This window comes from Hippopotamus amphibius, chromosome 8 (assembly GCF_030028045.1).
Source record: "Hippopotamus amphibius kiboko isolate mHipAmp2 chromosome 8, mHipAmp2.hap2, whole genome shotgun sequence".
NCBI classification, from domain to species: Eukaryota; Metazoa; Chordata; class Mammalia; order Artiodactyla; family Hippopotamidae; genus Hippopotamus; species Hippopotamus amphibius.
Window position 1 is genome coordinate 1,238,001 of NC_080193.1, and position 17,223 is coordinate 1,255,223.

Sequence of the window (17,223 nt, forward strand, 5' to 3'; positions counted from 1 at the left end):
CGCCCTCCACCCTGCAGCACGTTTGGCTCCAGGGGTGCCTGCCGGGGGTCCGTCCTCATGTCACGGGTGGGCTCCTGTCTGCACGTGGACTCTGTCCTCACCTCAGGGCCTCTGGGTGGCTTCTGTGCCTGCAGTCAGGGAGAAGGGCAGAGGGCAGAGGGGAGCACCGCCTCCTTCCTCAGAGCTCCCCGGACTCCCCCTGCTCGCTGGTGCTAAGGAGCGGATGAGGGGACCTGAGCGGCTGGGGGGCGGGGGGAGGGGTCCCTGCGTCCCCACAGGGGCTCTGCACGCCTGGGAGAAGCTGCCAGGTGTTGTCAGGCCACAGAGGCTGCTCCCCTGCGAGTCCCTTGCCCAGGCGGTGGGGTCGCAGGCACCACTCGGCCCCCACAGCTCTTCCTGGGCCTGGTGCGCGGCGTGAAGGCGTGATGCAGGCCTGTGCGGGTGGGAGGAGGAACTGGGTTCCGAGCCCCCACCAGCCCTGAGCCGGCGGTGGTTTCCAGGCAGTGCTGTCACGAAAGCAGGACACACGCCTGGCTGTGGTCCAGGAGGCGCTTCTGGTGAAAAAAGACTGGAAAGTGGGATCATCGAGAGATCTTAGTGATTTTTTTTTCTTGGTACCTTCCTCGGTTTCCTAAATTTTGTTCAGTGAGCATATACTCCTTTATAATTAAAAAGAAAACAAGACAAAACCCAAAAACCCCACAAGCCCCTTTCTGTGCCTGGCGGAGGCGCGAACGGCTGTGTTCTTGCAGTTCATGCGGGAGATGGCAGGGGCCTGGCAGATGACAGTGGAGCAGAAGTTCGGCCTGTTTTCAGCAGAAATAAAGGAAGCAGACCCCCTGGCTGCATCGGAAGCCAGTCAGCCCAAACCCTGTGTCCCCGAGGTGACCCCTCACTACATCTGGATCGACGTACGTGCCCCCCGGCTCTCCTGTGCTCTGCCTTCTCCACCCCGGGGTCAGGGGCTGCCCTGGGGCTCCAGGTTGAAGACTGCCCCCACCTGGGGGGAGCTGGCGCATCTCTCCCCAGGCCCCACCGGCCTCGTCCCGCTGCCCCGCAGAGCCCACCCGCCCTCCCGTGGGCCCACCTCCTTGGCAGGCAGTGGTGGCTCGAGGGTGGGTCGCCTGGCCCCTCCAGCAGCGTGTCCCTTCCCTCCCAGTTCCTGGTACAGCGGTTCGAGATCGCCAAGTACTGCAGCTCCGACCAGGTGGAGATCTTCTCCAGCCTCCTGCAGCGGTCCATGTCCCTGAGCATCGGGGGCGCCACGGGGAGCATGAACCGGCACGTGGCAGCCATCGGGCCCCGCTTCAAGTGAGCACTCGCCCCGGGGCCCGCTCCCCCGCGGTTCCGGGGGTTGATCCCATGTTCACCAGAGACCGACCGAGCCCCCAGGACATGCAGGGCCCCTGGGAGAGGGATCCGCACGCGATGGCTGGGGCCACAGGGCAGCGTGCTGTCCACGGCAGGTGCGTGTGCGGGGAGCCCTTCACGCGGGGACGTGGCCGGCCGAACGCCGGGACTCCGGTGACACAGTGGAGAGTGGGACGCGGCAGCCAGCCCGGGCCCCTGGTCCTCCAGGGTGCTCACGGGAAACACCTGATCGTGCCAACAGCACACCGAGCCCTGGGCAAAAACAGCCACACCAGGGGGAGGGCACACCCTGCCCTGGGCAGCATGTGGCCTAGGGGGCCTCAAACCAGATGCAGTGGTCAGGGGCACTGCAGACACAGCCGGAAGGCCTGGCCTGGCGTGGGGAGGGGTCTCGTGGGCCTGCAGACACCTGGGGGGTCCGATGGAAGCGGGTGAGGGGCCCGCTGGTGCTCGCCACCCTTCGCTGGGCTCCGGGCCCCTGTCCTGCAGCCCACTGGGTGCCCCCTTGGGCCGTGCTTCTCAGACCAGGACAGAAGGGCTAGTTCTGCGTGTCCCTGATTTCCACGCTGTCACGGGCCTGTGCTTTTACAGACTGCAACTAGCATGGGTTAGTCGATGGGGGTCCAGGCTGGGTCGTCCCAGCCACAGGAAATGGCTAGAGAGGACGGCGGGGCTGTCCGTCCCGGTGAGCGTGTCTGCGGACACCTGCCCAGCGGCCCTGACCTGGCAGACTGTCCTCCGAACCCAGTTAAATGTTCTACTTCGTGGCCCCCGTAGGTGACGGCGCCTCAGGGAGTGGTTTGCAGACAGATTGTGGGACCGGAGCTTCTGGCCGAGGCAGATTCACACACACGTGGTTTTCCCCCCAACAAAACGAAGGTTTAAAAAACCTTTCCTGAGACGTCCGGGCACAGTCACCCGAGGCCAGTGACCGCGTCCGGATCCCAGCCTGGCGGGGGCTCTGGCGCCTTCAGGGGCCCCTGAGCTCCAGGCGCGGGGGCGGGGGCGGGCCGTGCGCTGACCGGGTCCTCTCGCAGGCTGCTGACCCTCGGCCTGTCGCTCCTGCACGCAGACGTGCTTCCCAACGCCACCATCCGCAACGTGCTCCGCGAGAAGATCTACTCCACCGCCTTCGACTACTTCAGGTGCCGCCCCCTCCCAGCGCCCCTGGGCTGGGTCCCCGGGTTGTCACTGGGAGGCCGTGCCTCCCGAGCGCGCGTGCCCAGCGCTCACAGCGGCCCCGGTGTTTGCAGCTGCCCCCCGAGGTTCCCCACGCAGGGGGAGAAGAGGCTGCGGGAGGACATAAGCATCCTGATCCGGTTCTGGACCGCCATGTTCTCGGACAAGAAGTACCTGACCGCCAGCCAGCTGGTGCCCCCAGGTGAGCGCCGCCGCAGCTGGGAGCAGGAAAGAGGGCCGGGCTCTGAGCAGACGGGCACACGCCCCTTGGCATAATGTCACAGTGCCGGGCTGTTCACAGGTGCCACCTGCGTGCCCGATGGTCTGTACTGGGCCACGGCCCGTGTGCTGGGAGGGATAGGACACAGTCCGTTCTCACCTGGCGGGGCCGGTCCTGTTGTCAGGCGACTTCAACGTGGGGTGGGGGGGAGGGGGGAGGGTCGTGGGAGCGTGCCCCGAGGACAGGCATTTGCCCTGCAGGAGCTGGAGACCAGGGGCAGCTGTCTGGAAGAAGTGACCTGTGAGCTGCGTCTCGGAGGGTGGGGGGTGGACGGGGTCTGCAGTGGGAGCCGGCAGCCGCCCCGTGGGAGGAAGCCCTGCTCTTGTTTCTCTGGAGCTCGGAGCGGGGCAGCTCGGGGGAGGCGCGATCTCCTCAGGCAGCGCCAGGAGGACGGCCTGGCCGCCAGGCAAGGGAGAGGCAGGCGCAGTGATCGTCCAGGCGGCTCCCGGCTCCACTCAGGGCAGGGCAGGCAGCCCTGCGGTCTGTCATGGCCGTGCGGGAGGACCCCGGGGGGTCAGCCAGTGCTGTAGTTGGTCAGGATGGCGCCTCGGTTTGCTCTGCTTCAGGTTCAGGCGGGGCGGGGGGCACGGCTTCCGTCTGCAGTGGCTCACCAGGACGTCGCCGGTGCCGCTTCGTGCCGGGAAGCCATCTGTCTCCCCCACGGCGGCCTCGTCTGCGGTGGAGGTCCAGGCACCTGGTTTTAGGAGGCTGTGTCTGCCTGCAGATAACCAAGACACGCGGAGCAACCTGGACATAGCGGTGGGCTCACGCCAGCAGGCCACGCAGGGCTGGATCAACACGTACCCGCTGTCCAGCGGCATGTCCACCATCTCCAAGAAGTCGGGTCAGTGGGGCTTCGCGGCCGGGTCCCGCGGGTCCTCGGGGTCGCGGAGCGGCTCCGAGGGACACTGTGCCCTCCCCCCACCCCCAGGCATGTCCAAGAAGACCAACCGCGGCTCCCAGCTGCACAAGTACTACATGAAGCGCCGGACGCTACTGCTGTCCCTGCTGGTGAGGCCCGCCCGCCCGCCACGCCCGCGGCACCGGAGTGGGGGAGGGGCACAGGCCACGCCAAGACCAGTCAGCATCTGTGCCCCTCGCCAGGCCACCGAGATCGAGCGTCTCATCACGTGGTACAACCCGCTCTCGGCCCCGGAGCTGGAGCTGGACCAGGCCGGAGAGAGTAGCGTGGCCAACTGGAGGTCCAAGTACGTCAGCCTGAGCGAGAAGCAGTGGAAGGACAACGTGAACCTCGCCTGGAGCATCTCCCCGCACCTGGCCGTGCAGCTGCCAGCCAGGTGGGCTGCCTGAGAGGCCTTGCAGGGGTCCAGGGCAGGGCGCCTGGGGGAGGAGGGCGCGTGTCCCCGCCAAGGACCGTCAGGGGAGCATCATAGCTCCGGATGCTCCCCAGTCCTCCTGTGCAGTGGGGGGTCCATTCTGCCAGGGGCCCAGCACCCCGGAGCCCAAGGAGGTCACATCAGGGCACTCCAGGGCCCCGTCTTGCTTGACAAGGAAAGGAAACCCCTGTAGTGACTCCAGGAGGTGGGTCTGGGTTAGGGTTGTTCCTGGGTGCTGTCTTCAGGCAGCAGACTACTCAGAGTGACGGCTGGCGGCTGAGCATCCCGAGAGCGTCCCGCGGCAGCTCTCACGGGGACGGGACACAGGCTGTGGCCGCTGAGGGGGGCTTCCCAGGCCCCCTGTGCTGAATCCCAGCAGAGCCCGTGTCCTGCGTCCAGGGGGGCCTTTCCTCCCCGGCGCCCACGCTGCCTGCCTGCTCACGGCCTCCTCCTGAACGCTCGCACCCATGTCCCAGCTGCTGGGGTGCCACGGGAAGTGTCCTAGGGAGGGTCACCCCTGCTCCTGGGAGCCCTGCCCTCGGGTCACGGGCAGTCACGGTCGACACCATGTCAGTGGCCAAAGCGTTCAGCTGTCACTGGGTGTTCGTCCCCGGCCCCCGGCTTCGGTGTCCACCATCCACACCCTCTGCACCTGCAGGTTCAAAAACACAGAAGCCATCGGCAACGAGGTGACTCGTCTGGTTCGCTTGGACCCAGGGGCCGTTAGCGACATCCCTGAAGCCATCAAGGTAGCGTGGCAGGCAGCCAGGGCCTGGTCCGAGGACGGGGGAGCAGGGCCGCCCCCAGGGATGCCTGGAGGCGAGGAACGTGACCGGAACCGCTGGCCTGCCAGCGGTCCTGCAGTTCTCCCAGTTCCTATGTTCTCCATTCCTGGGATGAAGTGTTTCCCATGTTTACAGTAGAAAAACGGTGACCGCGTTACCCTGGCTGAAGCCGTGCTGTTATACGCATCGGGTCGGGAGTGTTATAAGTGCTTCGTGGCTTTCCGCCCGCCCCTGACCCCCTGCCCCCTCCCCAGTTCCTGGTCACCTGGCACACCATCGACGCCGACGCCCCGGAGCTCAGCCACGTGTTGTGCTGGGCGCCCGCCGACCCGCCCACGGGCCTGTCCTACTTCTCCAGCATGTACCCGCCGCACCCACTCACCGCACAGTACGGGGTCAAGGTCCTGCGCTCCTTCCCGCCGGTGAGTCCGGCCACTGGGACAGCCTGGGGCGGGGCGGGGCGTGCGGAGGGCAGGCCTGACCGAGGGTGAGGATGTGTCCCCAGGGGCAGATGTACGTGGTGACAGCAGGGCCAGTCTATGCAGGTGGGGCCCTGGGACACCCGTCCGTGTGGTGCTCTCAACGCTCCCTGGAGTCACAGCTGCTTACTCCTTCCCACAGGACGCCATCCTGTTCTACATCCCCCAGATCGTGCAGGCCCTCAGGTACGACAAGGTAAGATTGTGCAGCACGTGCCGGCCAGCAACGAGGGCCGGGCAGGCAGGGGATGTAGCCTGGGAGCTGGGAGCAGGGCCCGAGCTCTCCCACCCGCCGTGGTCCAGCGCCCGAGGCCCAGTCCCGCTGCGGAGGGTGGGCTGCCTGGCCTGGGGCCCCAACCCGCTGGGCGAGGTCTCGGCAGCTCCCCATTTGCTGCGGGAAGTGGCCGGGGGTTGTTGTTAGTGAGCTCAGGCCGCCCTGGCCACGTACACAGACTCTGGGCTCACACAGCAGGGAGCTCCTCCCCCACAGCCTGGGGGCTGGACACCTGAGGTCCTGGTGGCGGCTGGTTCCCCCAGGCCCTCTCCCTACCGGGCAGGCGGCGGCTTGCCCGTGTCCCCGTGTGTCATCCCTCTGTACCTGTGTCCTAATCTCTTCTTATAAGGACATGAATCGCATTGGATCAGGGCCCCCGCTGATCTCATGTAACTTCATCGGCTCTTTAAAGGCTCATCTCCAAATGCAGTCACCGTTTGAGGCACTGGGGGCAGGGGGACAGCTCAGCTGTAACAGGGTGTGTACGTGCACACGGGCTGGACAGCAAATACCCACGGGGCGACCACAGCCCGGAGCGCTCCCCGCCCACGCCCGGCCCGGGGCCACCCCCGAGCCTGCGTCTGAGGGCGGCAGCACCTGTGCACACGCCCCCTGCCCTGGGCCCGCGGGACCCCAGACCACCCCGTGTCCTGGCTGTGCCTGGAGGCCCTGTGCCGGGGGTTGCACGTTCACGGTTCATCTTTAGATCCAGCTCCTGGGTTAGAATTGGGTTATTTGAAGTGTCACCTGTTTGGGAAGCCCACCCACCCACGTTGAGGACATTTGTCCATTTGATCGGGGGATGGCAAACGACTGGGGTGGATGAGGCTGCCCCCAGGAGTCTTCCAGAAAGGCCAGCCGCCTTTGTAACCTAGGACGTCGGAATTCATCCTGAGCTGGGAGTGACGTAGGGTTTCCTGGGGCCCACCCGTCGGTGGGCATTGTCTTCTGGACACTGATCACAGGGGTGCTCGCACCCCGCCCGCCCACGCCACGTGTCAGACAACAGCAGAAAGTGGTTAGAGTCACAGGGTTTAGAGTCCAGGGGAGGGAGCCGAGGAGACGAAGGCTGGCGCAGGCCTGCACAGACAGACCCCGGCGACTGGCCAGCCAGCTGGACTCGGGCTGGACTCCGCAGCCCAGGAGAGCCGCTCAGCCAGCGCCACCCGACCGCGCTTCTCGCCGGTCTTCGAGCACGGAGTCCGTGCTGCTCGGGTGAGAGTGGCCGGCCTGGGCTGACCGTGACCTCGCTCTCCTACAGATGGGCTACGTGCGAGAGTACATCCTGTGGGCGGCGTCCAAGTCCCAGCTCCTGGCTCACCAGTTCATCTGGAACATGAAGACGAACATCTACGTGGATGAAGAGGGGCACCAGAGAGACCGTGAGTGCCCGTCCCTCGGGCCCCACCCCGTCTTCCCCGCCTGCCGGGGGCCGTCGTTCCCTCCACTTTCACCTCTGACCCCTGCCTGGGCCCAGGTGGTGCTTCCCAGACCAGGTCGTCCCAGGACCCTCACGCCCTTGACAACTGCAGAGACCCTGCAAGAGCCTGTGCGTGTGGGCTGTGGTCGTCGTGCTCCCCAACACGGGAAATGAAAAATAGAAACCGTTCCTCGTAAACATAAGTTAGAAAGCGCGCGAGAAGAGGGGCACTGCCTCCAGGTGTGCAGGTCCCGTCAGTGCCTGCGGGAGACCCCATGCTGCCTCTGCGTCTCACACGGGCACGTGCCATGCGGGCTGAAGTGGCCGCAGGAGCTCGGGCCTCGCAGGCTCGTAGCTGGAAAGGGAGGAGCGTCTGGCGTCCAGGCCGCGCGGCAGGCGGCGCCTCGCGTTCGGTGCCGTGTGGCGTCTGCCCCGTGTTGAGAGCCTCACGCTCTTCGTCCAGCCCCTGCCTGCCCCGCACTCGCCCTCACGGGACCCGTGACACCCACCGTGGCCACACCCGACACGTGGGGCAGGGTCCCCAGCGCCAACACATTTTGTGGCGCAGCCCTTACAGATCCCGTGTGCGGAGGCCCGGCCGCCTCACAGGACAGAGCGTTTCTAAGTGCTGTAGGGAAACTGTCAGGCTTTTTGTCGAGTTTAACAAAGTTTTGTAGTTGTTTTCCTTAAATGGCAGGTTTATTTTGTTCATTTTCAAGAAAACACCTGCCATAAATCTACGTCTGAATGACGGTACCTTCAAGTCATTCCTTCAAGTAAACATGACATTCCCTGGGAGAGGGGACACTCAGACACAAGCGCTCCCCTGAGACCCTGAACTTCAGGTGCGGCCCCGCGAGCACCCCGGGACCCACCGATCGCCACGGCCATGAGGCCATCGGTGCCCTGAGGAGGGAGGGCAGACCTGCGCTGGGTGGGGTCTGCGGAGAACGTCCCCGGGACTGCGGGCTCACCTCCGTTTCCTGCAGCCGACATCGGAGACCTGCTGGAGCAGCTGGTGGAGGAGATCACAGGCTCCCTGTCCGGCCCGGCCAAGGATTTCTACCAGCGGGAATTCGACTTCTTCAACAAGATCACCAACGTGTCAGCTATCATCAAGTGAGTGGCATGTCCTCCAGGCCCCACTGGTGGGAGTCTCCCGTGGAGCTTTGCAGACACGGTGCCCCTGTGGCCGCCGCTAAGGAACAGCCAGGTGGGGCGTCTGCTCCCGCCATCCAGGGCCCCCACAGGCCTGGCGGAGGCACAGAAAACACATCTCAGTTTCACTTCGGGTCTTGCCCCAGCCTGAGGCCATCTGCTCTCCAGGTTCTGAGGGTCCCGGTGCAGTGGTGTTAGGGAAACCAGACTCCTTTGCAACCCTGAGGTCCTTTTTTTTTTTTGGTGCCTTGGGTCTTCGCTGCTGCGTGTGGGCTCTTGGTGAACAGGCTCAGTCGTTGTGGCACACGGGCTCAGTAGTTGTGGATTGCAGTCTCTAGAGTGCCGGCTCAGTCGTTGTGGCGCACGGGCTTCGTTGCTCCGTGACATGTGGGATCTTCCTGGACCAGGGATCAAACCCGTGTCTCCTGAATTCTCAGGAGGATTCTTAACCACTGTGCCATCAGGGAAGCCCCTGAGGTCCTCTTGATTTACCTCCTGGGCCCCCCTTCACGTGGAGCGGACGATGACCTTGGATGTCTCGGCTGCCTGTTTGTACAGGACGGGGCCTGGAGTCGTCGGTGCTGCCCGGCACCTGGGGAACCGGCAGGGGAGCCCTGGGTGCTATCCTCCAGGCGCCTGTCCCCATACTGTCCCCAGCGCTCAGGCTCCCCCACCCACCCCCCGTCACCATGGGGCCACGTGTCCCGCGGTCCTCTCCTAGCCAGTTCTAAACAGAGCGGCGACCTGCGGCAGAGAGAGACGGTCAGGGGGAGCTCCCTGGGCCTCCACCACGTGAGAGGTGCAGTTCCACTTCACTCGCCTCGTCCTGGGGCACAGAGGCCTGAGGGCCTGCCCGAGGCCAGGCTGCCAGAAACCACAGAGCCCATGGCCCAACGCCGCAGCGTGGGCTGCACAGCAGCACCCCTCCCCCTGCCGCAGCCGGCGGAGTGCGGGGCTGGGGCCATTGGACAGCAGGGCCCGGCTGTCCCCCAAAGCCGCTGACGCTGGGGTCTGTGTCTCGTTCCCCAGGCCCTACCCTAAAGGTGACGAGAGGAAAAGGGCTTGTCTTTCGGCTCTGTCTGAAGTGAAGGTGCAGCCTGGTGAGCAGGGCTCAAGGCCAGTGAGACGGGGGTGTGGGGGCCCTGGGTGGCTGGCGTCCCTCTCCAGAACGTGCACCGGCCAGCGGTCACTCTTGGTCTTCCTGGCTACAGCTGTTTTCTAAAGGCCAAGGCCCTGTCCTTGGCAGCTGTGGTTCTAGAAGGTTCCAAAGCTCAGGTGTAACAAGCAACGCAGGCCACACAGACAGAGGGCGTGGGGAGGGGTGGGGGCATCCCAGGTGTGCTGGGGCCTGTCTGACGAGAGAGCCCGTGCCCCCTGCCCTGGTGCTCTTGCCACGTGGTCAGGTTCATGTCTTTTCAAGACAAAACAGGAACCCAGAGATCACTGCGCAGCTCTCCATACTTAACTGTCACGTGTGCTCGTTTAAAACCCTGGCCATGCACACATGTCTGTGGCCCACCTGGGTGGTGGGCACAGCGCAGGACCCTGGGTGGGCCTCTCCTGACCGTGCTGAGCCCCGCCCACCCCACCCCAGTGACGGCTCGGCTTCCCAGAGGACACCACGCTGCCAGGTTGTGTCCCCAGTGAACAGGGCAGCCAGCCAGGCTCTAGAGCAGAGAACTCGGTCCGTGAGAGGGAGGCTGGGCCGGCCAGGGAAGGCGGGCAGACGGAAGTGGGGGCCCGCGTGCTGCCCAGGACCCCATCCCTCCTGTCAGGACCCCGCCTTGAGCAGCCCCACCTCCAGGGGCTCAGGGAACCGCTGTCCCTGACCAGGAGGGGCCGAGCTGGGGGTGTCAGGTGGGCGGGCGCCGGGGCTCCCCCACGTCCGACGGCCAGCGGCCTAGGAAGCCAAGGGCTCGAGGCGGCCTCCTGGGGAAGCGTCTGCAGCCCGGAGTGGGGAACAGCACAGAGTCGGGGAAGACAGCCTCACTGGCCCCGGAACAAGGAATCGATGGGACGGTGCCGCGGGCGGAGCCCCGGGCCACCTCTTCCCGCTTGGGCCCTGTGACGTCCCCTCTGTCCCTCTCAGGCTGCTACCTGCCCAGCAACCCTGAGGCCATCGTGCTGGACATCGACTACAAGTCCGGAACGCCCATGCAGAGGTGAGGCGGCCCCCCCCCCCCCCCCCCCCCCCGCGTAGCCCCCCTCGCGGGCTCCCGTGCCTGTCACCTGCACCCTGTTCTGTTGTCTTCCAGTGCTGCAAAGGCACCCTATCTGGCTAAGTTCAAGGTGAAACGATGCGGAGTGAGTGAACTTGAGAAGGAAGGTCAGTGGGGCACGTCTGATGTAGGCTGGGGTCGCCGTGAGCGTGAGGGCCTCGGGGCTGTCCGTCTGGGCCCTCCTCTGCGGGCGGTGGGCCCTCGGCCGCGTGGCCGCAGCTGGCGGCCTGGGCAGCAGCCGTGCATTCTCTCCGGCTGGAGGCCCGGCCGTCGGGGAGGATCCTCGCGGCCGCCCCCCGGGCCAGGGTCACCCCGCAGGTCCGGGCGTGGCTGGGGAGCCCTGGCTCCTCGCCGACCCCCGGGGCCCGCCGGCCTCCCCGGCGCTTCGGGGTTCCTCGGGCCCAGGAGCAGGGCCTCCCCGCCCGCGGCTGACAGGCGGCCCCTCCCCGCGCAGGGCTGCGCTGCCGCGCCGACTCCCAGGAGGAGGGCAGCGCGCCGGAGGCCGACGGCCAGCGCGTCTCCTGGCAGGCGGCCATCTTCAAAGTGGGAGACGACTGCCGGCAGGTGGGGGCGGGGCCGGGGAGGGCGTGGTCGTCCGGGGCGGGGCCGAGAGTGTGTGGGCGGGGCCGGGAGTGCAGGGCGTGGTCGTCCGGGGCGGGGCCGGCCAGGGCGTACCCGCGCCTCCTCTTGGCTCTGGGCACGCTTCCCAACCTCGTACGGAAATAGGAATTGTTGCTTCCCCGGTTGATTTTGGTGCCTCTGAGTACATTAGGGCTTTCTGCTAAACCCAGAGGTCTCTCCAGCGGCCCCCTCCCCCGAACACCCCTGGCCGCTCGCGGAACCGCCCTGGGGGTGGGGGCCCCTTACAGCGCCCGCCAGACAGGGCGTCCTCGCCCTCAGCCCGCGGCGCGGTGGGCAGTGACTGGCGGGGGCCTCCCTCCTCCCCTCCCCGGGTGTGGAGCCAGCTGCCCGCCACCACCCTGTGTGTCTCCGGGTCCCCAGGACATGCTGGCCTTGCAGATCATCGACCTCTTCAAAAACATCTTCCAGCTGGTCGGCCTGGACCTCTTCGTGTTCCCGTACCGCGTGGTGGCCACCGCCCCTGGGGTAAGTTCCCTGAGCCGTTGCCCGGGCGCTGCCCCGATCTCCTGGCCCGCGGTGCGCCCGCAGCCTCGGCCCTTCCTCCCTAGTGCGGGGTGATCGAGTGCATCCCCGACTGCACCTCTCGGGACCAGCTGGGCCGCCAGACAGACTTCGGCATGTATGACTACTTCACGCGCCAGTACGGGGACGAGTCCACGCTGGCCTTCCAGCAGGTGGGCAGCAGGGCCGCCCCCAGCCCCAGCTCCCGCGTTGGTCAGCACCCTGCTTCCCGAGTCCTCGTATGATTGGGGATAGAACCGAGGCGTCCGTAACCTTCCTCGGGAGGAAAGGGGCCTCGAGCTGGGCTCCCCGAGAGAAAGCTGATTCGGGGGGGTGGGAGGAAGGCGCCCCGCTCTGCACCCCAGATGCACGCACTTGCCACTCCGGCTCCCAGGTCTGACTTGCTGAGCTGGGCACGGGCCCGAGGGTTCTGGGGATTCTGGGGCTTCCGGGCGCCCTGAGCACGCCCTCTCCGCGCAGGCTCGCTACAACTTCATCCGCAGCATGGCCGCCTACAGCCTGCTGCTGTTCCTGCTGCAGATCAAGGACCGGCACAACGGCAACATCATGCTGGACAAGAAGGGCCACATCATCCACATCGGTGGGCGGGCGCCCTGCGGCGGGACGCTGGGGCTGGGCTCCCTCTCGACCGCTGCTCCCCCCACCCCCCGGCCCGCGTCCCCTACGGCTCTGCCCCGGAGCTGATCCCCGCACCATGGCTCTTGGGGGTTTTGCAGACTTCGGCTTCATGTTTGAAAGCTCCCCGGGCGGCAACCTCGGCTGGGAGCCGGACATCAAGCTGACAGACGAGATGGTGATGATCATGGGCGGCAAGATGGAGGCCACGCCCTTCAAGTGGTTCATGGAGATGTGTGTGCGCGGCTACCTGGCCGTCCGGTGAGCTCCGCGGGCGGGAGGAGCCGGGAGGGGCTCCTGTCCTGGGCCCACCGGCCCTGCCAAGCTCCCCTCAGGTCATCTCAGGCCCTTGGTGGAGGGTGGACTGGGGCAGGGGGAGCCCCCGAGGCCTGGCCTTCCTGCCACTTCTCCGCCACCCACGCCGGCAGCGTCCAGCTCCAGGCGTCGGGGCCCCGCCACGTGCTGCGCCTCCCAGGCTCGGCCCCTCCTGCTCGTGCCCCGGGGCCCCTCTGAGCACCCCACTCACCCTTCTGCCCAAGCCTGAGCCCCTGCACCCTCAGGCTGCGTGCCGGGACTCAAGTCCTGGCTCCCCAGTGTCAGGTGGCTGAGGCCATAGAGCACTGTGGTGACACCTGGACTCCAACCCGAGGCTGCTGAAGCCTGCGTGGTGCCCACACGGTTCCCTGCGAGAAGGGAGGGTCCCTTCCACAGCTGCACACAGAACCACAGTGGGGGCCACGGGCAGGGCCCCCGTCCAGGCCTGTGTCCCCCTGACTCCCTGCTTCTCCCCAGGCCCTACATGGACGCCGTCGTCTCTCTGGTCACCCTCATGCTGGACACGGGCCTGCCCTGCTTCCGTGGCCAGACAATCAAGCTCTTGAAGTAGGTCCTGGGCAGACGCGCAGGCCACGTGGGGGCGGCACTGCCCTGAGATGACGGGGACCGTTACCCAGGCTGAGCGCGCCCCTCGAGCACCCACACGGGGGGTCCTGGGTGAGGGCTGTCCCCAGACCTCCAGCGTGTGAGGTGCCCTGCCTTCCGCAGAGGGCGTGCCCTGGGGCCCCCAGCGCTGCAGCGGCTCAGCTCCCTGCCAGTCCCACCCCGGACGCGGGCCCCTCGGGCCAGGAGGTGCTGGGAAGGCGCCCAAGCCCTCGAGGCCACCTGGGAACCACGTCCCCACAGGAGGCCAGGCCGCGTCCCTACAGGGAGGGCGGCCTGGGGGAGCCTCGGGGGCGGCAGCCCTGATGCAGCCCCTCCCCCCGCCAGGCACAGGTTCAGCCCCAACATGACGGAGCGAGAGGCCGCCAGTTTCATTGTGAAGGTCATTCAGAGCTGCTTCCTCAGCAACAGGCAAGTCACCTGTCCTGCTCCCCCACCTGTGTCACCCGCCCGGCGGGCACCTGCACAGGGCCGCACCTGGGCCAGGCGACAGGATGTGCTGCCCTGAGACGCCTGGCCCAGCGGGGTGGGTGAAGTGCAGAAGTGAGTTCCCAGAGGCTTCAACCCCTGTAGCTGTTGCCGGGGCAGTGACAGGAGGGGCCCCAGAAGAGACGGGGCCGGGCTCCCAGGGGCTGCAACAGTCAGAGATGGCCTTGAGGCTTCCCGGCCCCTGGAGGCGCAGAGACCCCAGGCCCGCACCCTGGGGACCAAGAACTGGCCGCAGTGGACCCCTCGTGATTTTGCCGACCAGGGAGCAGAGCAACGGGGTGGCTCCAGGCGGCAGGAAGGTTTGGAGGGCGGCCCAAGGCAGGCTCTCCTGATGCTCTGTTGGCGACGTGAGGCACATGTGCGCTGGGGGTGGGGGACGCCCAGACCCCTTCCCGCCACGTGGCAGGCTCCGGGGCTGGGGGTCAGCTCCCACGATGCACCCCCCGGCCCCCTCCTGGGCCCCAGGACCAAGGGTGACATCTAGCTGAGGAAGGGCATCCTCTTAAGCCCACATGTGAGGCGGCCGTGGGTGAGGGAGCACGTGTCCAGGGCCAGAGGGGCTGGCGGGCAGACAGAGGCCCACGATGGGGCACTCAGGCTGCAGCTCACGGGTAGGGTCCTCGGGCCAGCACAGCCCCTCTCAGCCCCCTCTGCTCTCCACCCCCAGGAGCCGGACCTACGACATGATCCAGTACTATCAGAACGACATCCCCTACTGAGGGCCGAGGGGCCGCCATCCCAGCACCTCGGGCGCGTCCCTGCCCGCCCCTGCGCCCGGCCCGCTGTTTCATCCCGTGGACAAACGGACCAGCAACGCCCCTGCAGAGCCCGGCATCCCGAGGCGTCGCCCCCGCGGCCGTGTGGCCGGAACGACAATCAGAGCCGGTCTCTGCCTGGGCGTGACCTCTGCTTGCACTGCACACATTCCCTCCTTGTCTTGTCTCAGAGGTACATGAAGTATTTTCTTGTGTATAAAATACAGAAAAATTATAATATTCACCGAACATGAACAAAATAAAAACAAAAACACTGCACTGGAAGCTGATTTAGTGTCGGATCCAGTGCACATTCTGCTGGGGTGGGGGCGCCCCGGCGGCTGGGCTGTGAGCGTCACAGAGACGGCCCAGCACAGCACAGAGGTACCAGCAGCTCAGGGTTCCCACAGAGGCCAGCGGCCGCCTGTCTCCTCCGCAGGCGTCACTCCGCGTCCTGTCTCTGCCCCGGGCCTTGCCGGTGTCCCCCTCGACCATCCTCGGGCACTCTGCTCCGACACCACCATCCTCGTGCAGCAACCTCCCCAGGGCATCCATCCCCACCCACGTGACCCTCCGAAGACCCAGAACTAAGAACACCATGGCAGCATATTCACACGAGAGATTGGTTACACAGCAGGGAAGACAGAGGTGACGACACAACCACGCAATGAAAGGCAGGGCGGTGAAACTACCAACAACGAGGTGTAAAAGAGGGAGAACTGAGACAGCCCAGCCACCCCGCCGGGATTCCAGAGTTGGTGAAAAAGACACACTAGCTGCAGGAAGCACAGGATAAATAAAAAGAAGCAGCCAGTATGTAAGCTAAAAGAACTTTTTAAAACATTACATTAATCCAGAAGAGGGCAGGAAAGGAAGAAAACAAGAAGTAACACGGGACAAAGACGTCACACAGTGGCAGATGACTGACAGTCCCCCAACACCATTCATTCTGTTACGTGTCAGTGAACTGAGCGCTCCGATTAGGAGGCAAGAATTACAAACATGGAAACGTGAGACCCAATTACACACTGACAAGAAGAAGTGCGCTTTAGAGGCACAGACCTGACGCCAAAGTAGAGGAGAAAAGATTTATCAACATCGCGTGTGTGTTTCCGAAGCAAAATCTGACAGAATTCAGGGGAGAAATAAACTAACAGAGTTGGAAATTTTAACACACTTCTCTGCACAAGTGATAGAAAAACTGGCAAGAAAGTTGGTGAACACAGGACACCGTCTCCCATGTTGCCCCGACGTCCCTGTCCACCACCTCAGGCTGACCCCACAGAACTGTGAGGAGTCTCTGAGACACCTGGAAGAACGCTAAACATCTAGGGGTTGAAAGAGTGGAGCTGAAACACCAGACGACCCACGTAAGAGCCGAGGGCGTGGTCCCAGTTATACGCCTTAAGGCCGTGTTTGCTGGGGGCGGGGGCAGAGGTGAGCCTGTTCAGGTGGAAAGGAAACCAGAGTATAGGGTGTGGCTTCCAGAAAGATGGAACAGAAGACCGGGACGGGGGGCACAGGAAGAACGCACCATAAAATGTGGAAATACACTCGAACACAGCAGACCTGATTTCAAACCACAACCCCTGGAAAGGACGCCTGTCGAGTTGGCTGCAACATGAAAGTCAGTTGGATGCCACGTCCGAGACTCGGCAACATGGCAAAGCTTACGTCTGGAGAAGTCAGTGCTGCTTACAGTACTGGGTGGACGGTCTAAACGCCCGAGCTGCCGAGCAGATGGGTCTCGCTAGAGACTCAGAACCAAATGTAAAATCTTAAGAACAAGTTCCTCTTCCGATGATGCAGGAAACAGAAGAGCAACCCAAGAGCCTGGCCCTTTGAGGAGGTTTTGGGGAAGCCTGGTCTATACTCAGGACGGCGTGTACCCGAAACACCGCTCCCTTGACGTGAGTGCAAAAAAATCCAGAACGCTTAAAGGTGATACACTGACAGCTGTCCTGCTAGACAACACTGTGTCTGTCACCACCTTGTTCAGCACCGGGGGTGTCACGGGTCTGGTCAGGCCACAAAAGGAAACAGTGTAAGACTCTGGAGAGGAGAAATAAAACCCAGAAATGGCCTTCGTGAACATAAAAATCCAAAAGCTGAATATATTCTATAGCCAAGGTTCAGGATATAGGTTAATATTACAGAAGTCAAGTTGTGTGTGTGTGTGTGTGTGTGTGTGTGTGTGTGTGTGTGTGTGTGTACATGTTATCTCACCACAACAAAAATGAAAACAGTACCATCTACATGTGCACCCCAAACGTCACGTACCAAGAAAATAATCTCATGACATATTCATCAGAAGTACTGACAACTGCAAACATTGAGAGAGAGAAGATCCAAACACGCACAGGTTGGCGACTCAACGTTACACAGATGCTTTTTTCTCCCCAAACTGATCTGTAGTTTCACTGCAAATGCCGATCGAAATCCCACAAGGTTCTGTAGTGGATATTGGCAAGTCTAAAATCTGTATGGGAGTGCAAAGGGGAGCTATTTGGATCTTGAAGACCCACAAACCTAGATACCAAGACATATCCTTAAGCCAGGGAAGTTAAGACACTGCGGCTTCCTGGTTCAAGGAAAGACAAGTGAACAGTGGAAGAGATGAAGTCCAGGGACGTACCCATGTACATGCAGACACAGCAGGGCCGTCAGGGAAAGATGGTCTTCACATTAACTCAACCTTGACTGCCTACCTCACATCAGATATAGACGTTAATTCCAGGTATACTGGAGAGCTGTATGTT

General features: G+C 64.1%; 1 protein-coding gene across 2 annotated transcripts in view; it reads left to right on the forward strand.

Moving 5' to 3' along the window:
* Positions 1-16,645, forward strand: part of PI4KA (phosphatidylinositol 4-kinase alpha) — an 85,408-nt gene extending 68,763 nt beyond the window's left edge. The window contains exons 33-55 of one of the 2 annotated variants that reach the window (XM_057745241.1): positions 753-911; positions 1,160-1,311; positions 2,409-2,516; positions 2,625-2,752; positions 3,555-3,674; positions 3,762-3,841; positions 3,935-4,128; positions 4,826-4,916; positions 5,207-5,374; positions 5,574-5,627; positions 6,967-7,087; positions 8,115-8,244; positions 9,313-9,383; positions 10,373-10,445; positions 10,539-10,609; positions 10,957-11,066; positions 11,505-11,609; positions 11,693-11,818; positions 12,126-12,246; positions 12,383-12,542; positions 13,074-13,163; positions 13,548-13,631; positions 14,377-16,645. In XM_057745241.1, coding sequence (XP_057601224.1) covers positions 753-911; positions 1,160-1,311; positions 2,409-2,516; positions 2,625-2,752; positions 3,555-3,674; positions 3,762-3,841; positions 3,935-4,128; positions 4,826-4,916; positions 5,207-5,374; positions 5,574-5,627; positions 6,967-7,087; positions 8,115-8,244; positions 9,313-9,383; positions 10,373-10,445; positions 10,539-10,609; positions 10,957-11,066; positions 11,505-11,609; positions 11,693-11,818; positions 12,126-12,246; positions 12,383-12,542; positions 13,074-13,163; positions 13,548-13,631; positions 14,377-14,428 — 2,568 coding nt within the window. In that variant the 3' untranslated portion in view covers positions 14,429-16,645. The remainder of the gene's footprint in view (positions 1-752; positions 912-1,159; positions 1,312-2,408; positions 2,517-2,624; positions 2,753-3,554; positions 3,675-3,761; positions 3,842-3,934; positions 4,129-4,825; positions 4,917-5,206; positions 5,375-5,573; positions 5,628-6,966; positions 7,088-8,114; positions 8,245-9,312; positions 9,384-10,372; positions 10,446-10,538; positions 10,610-10,956; positions 11,067-11,504; positions 11,610-11,692; positions 11,819-12,125; positions 12,247-12,382; positions 12,543-13,073; positions 13,164-13,547; positions 13,632-14,376) is intronic. The other variant, XM_057745240.1, reaches the window with a different exon arrangement.
* Positions 16,646-17,223: the final 578 nt, after the last annotated feature.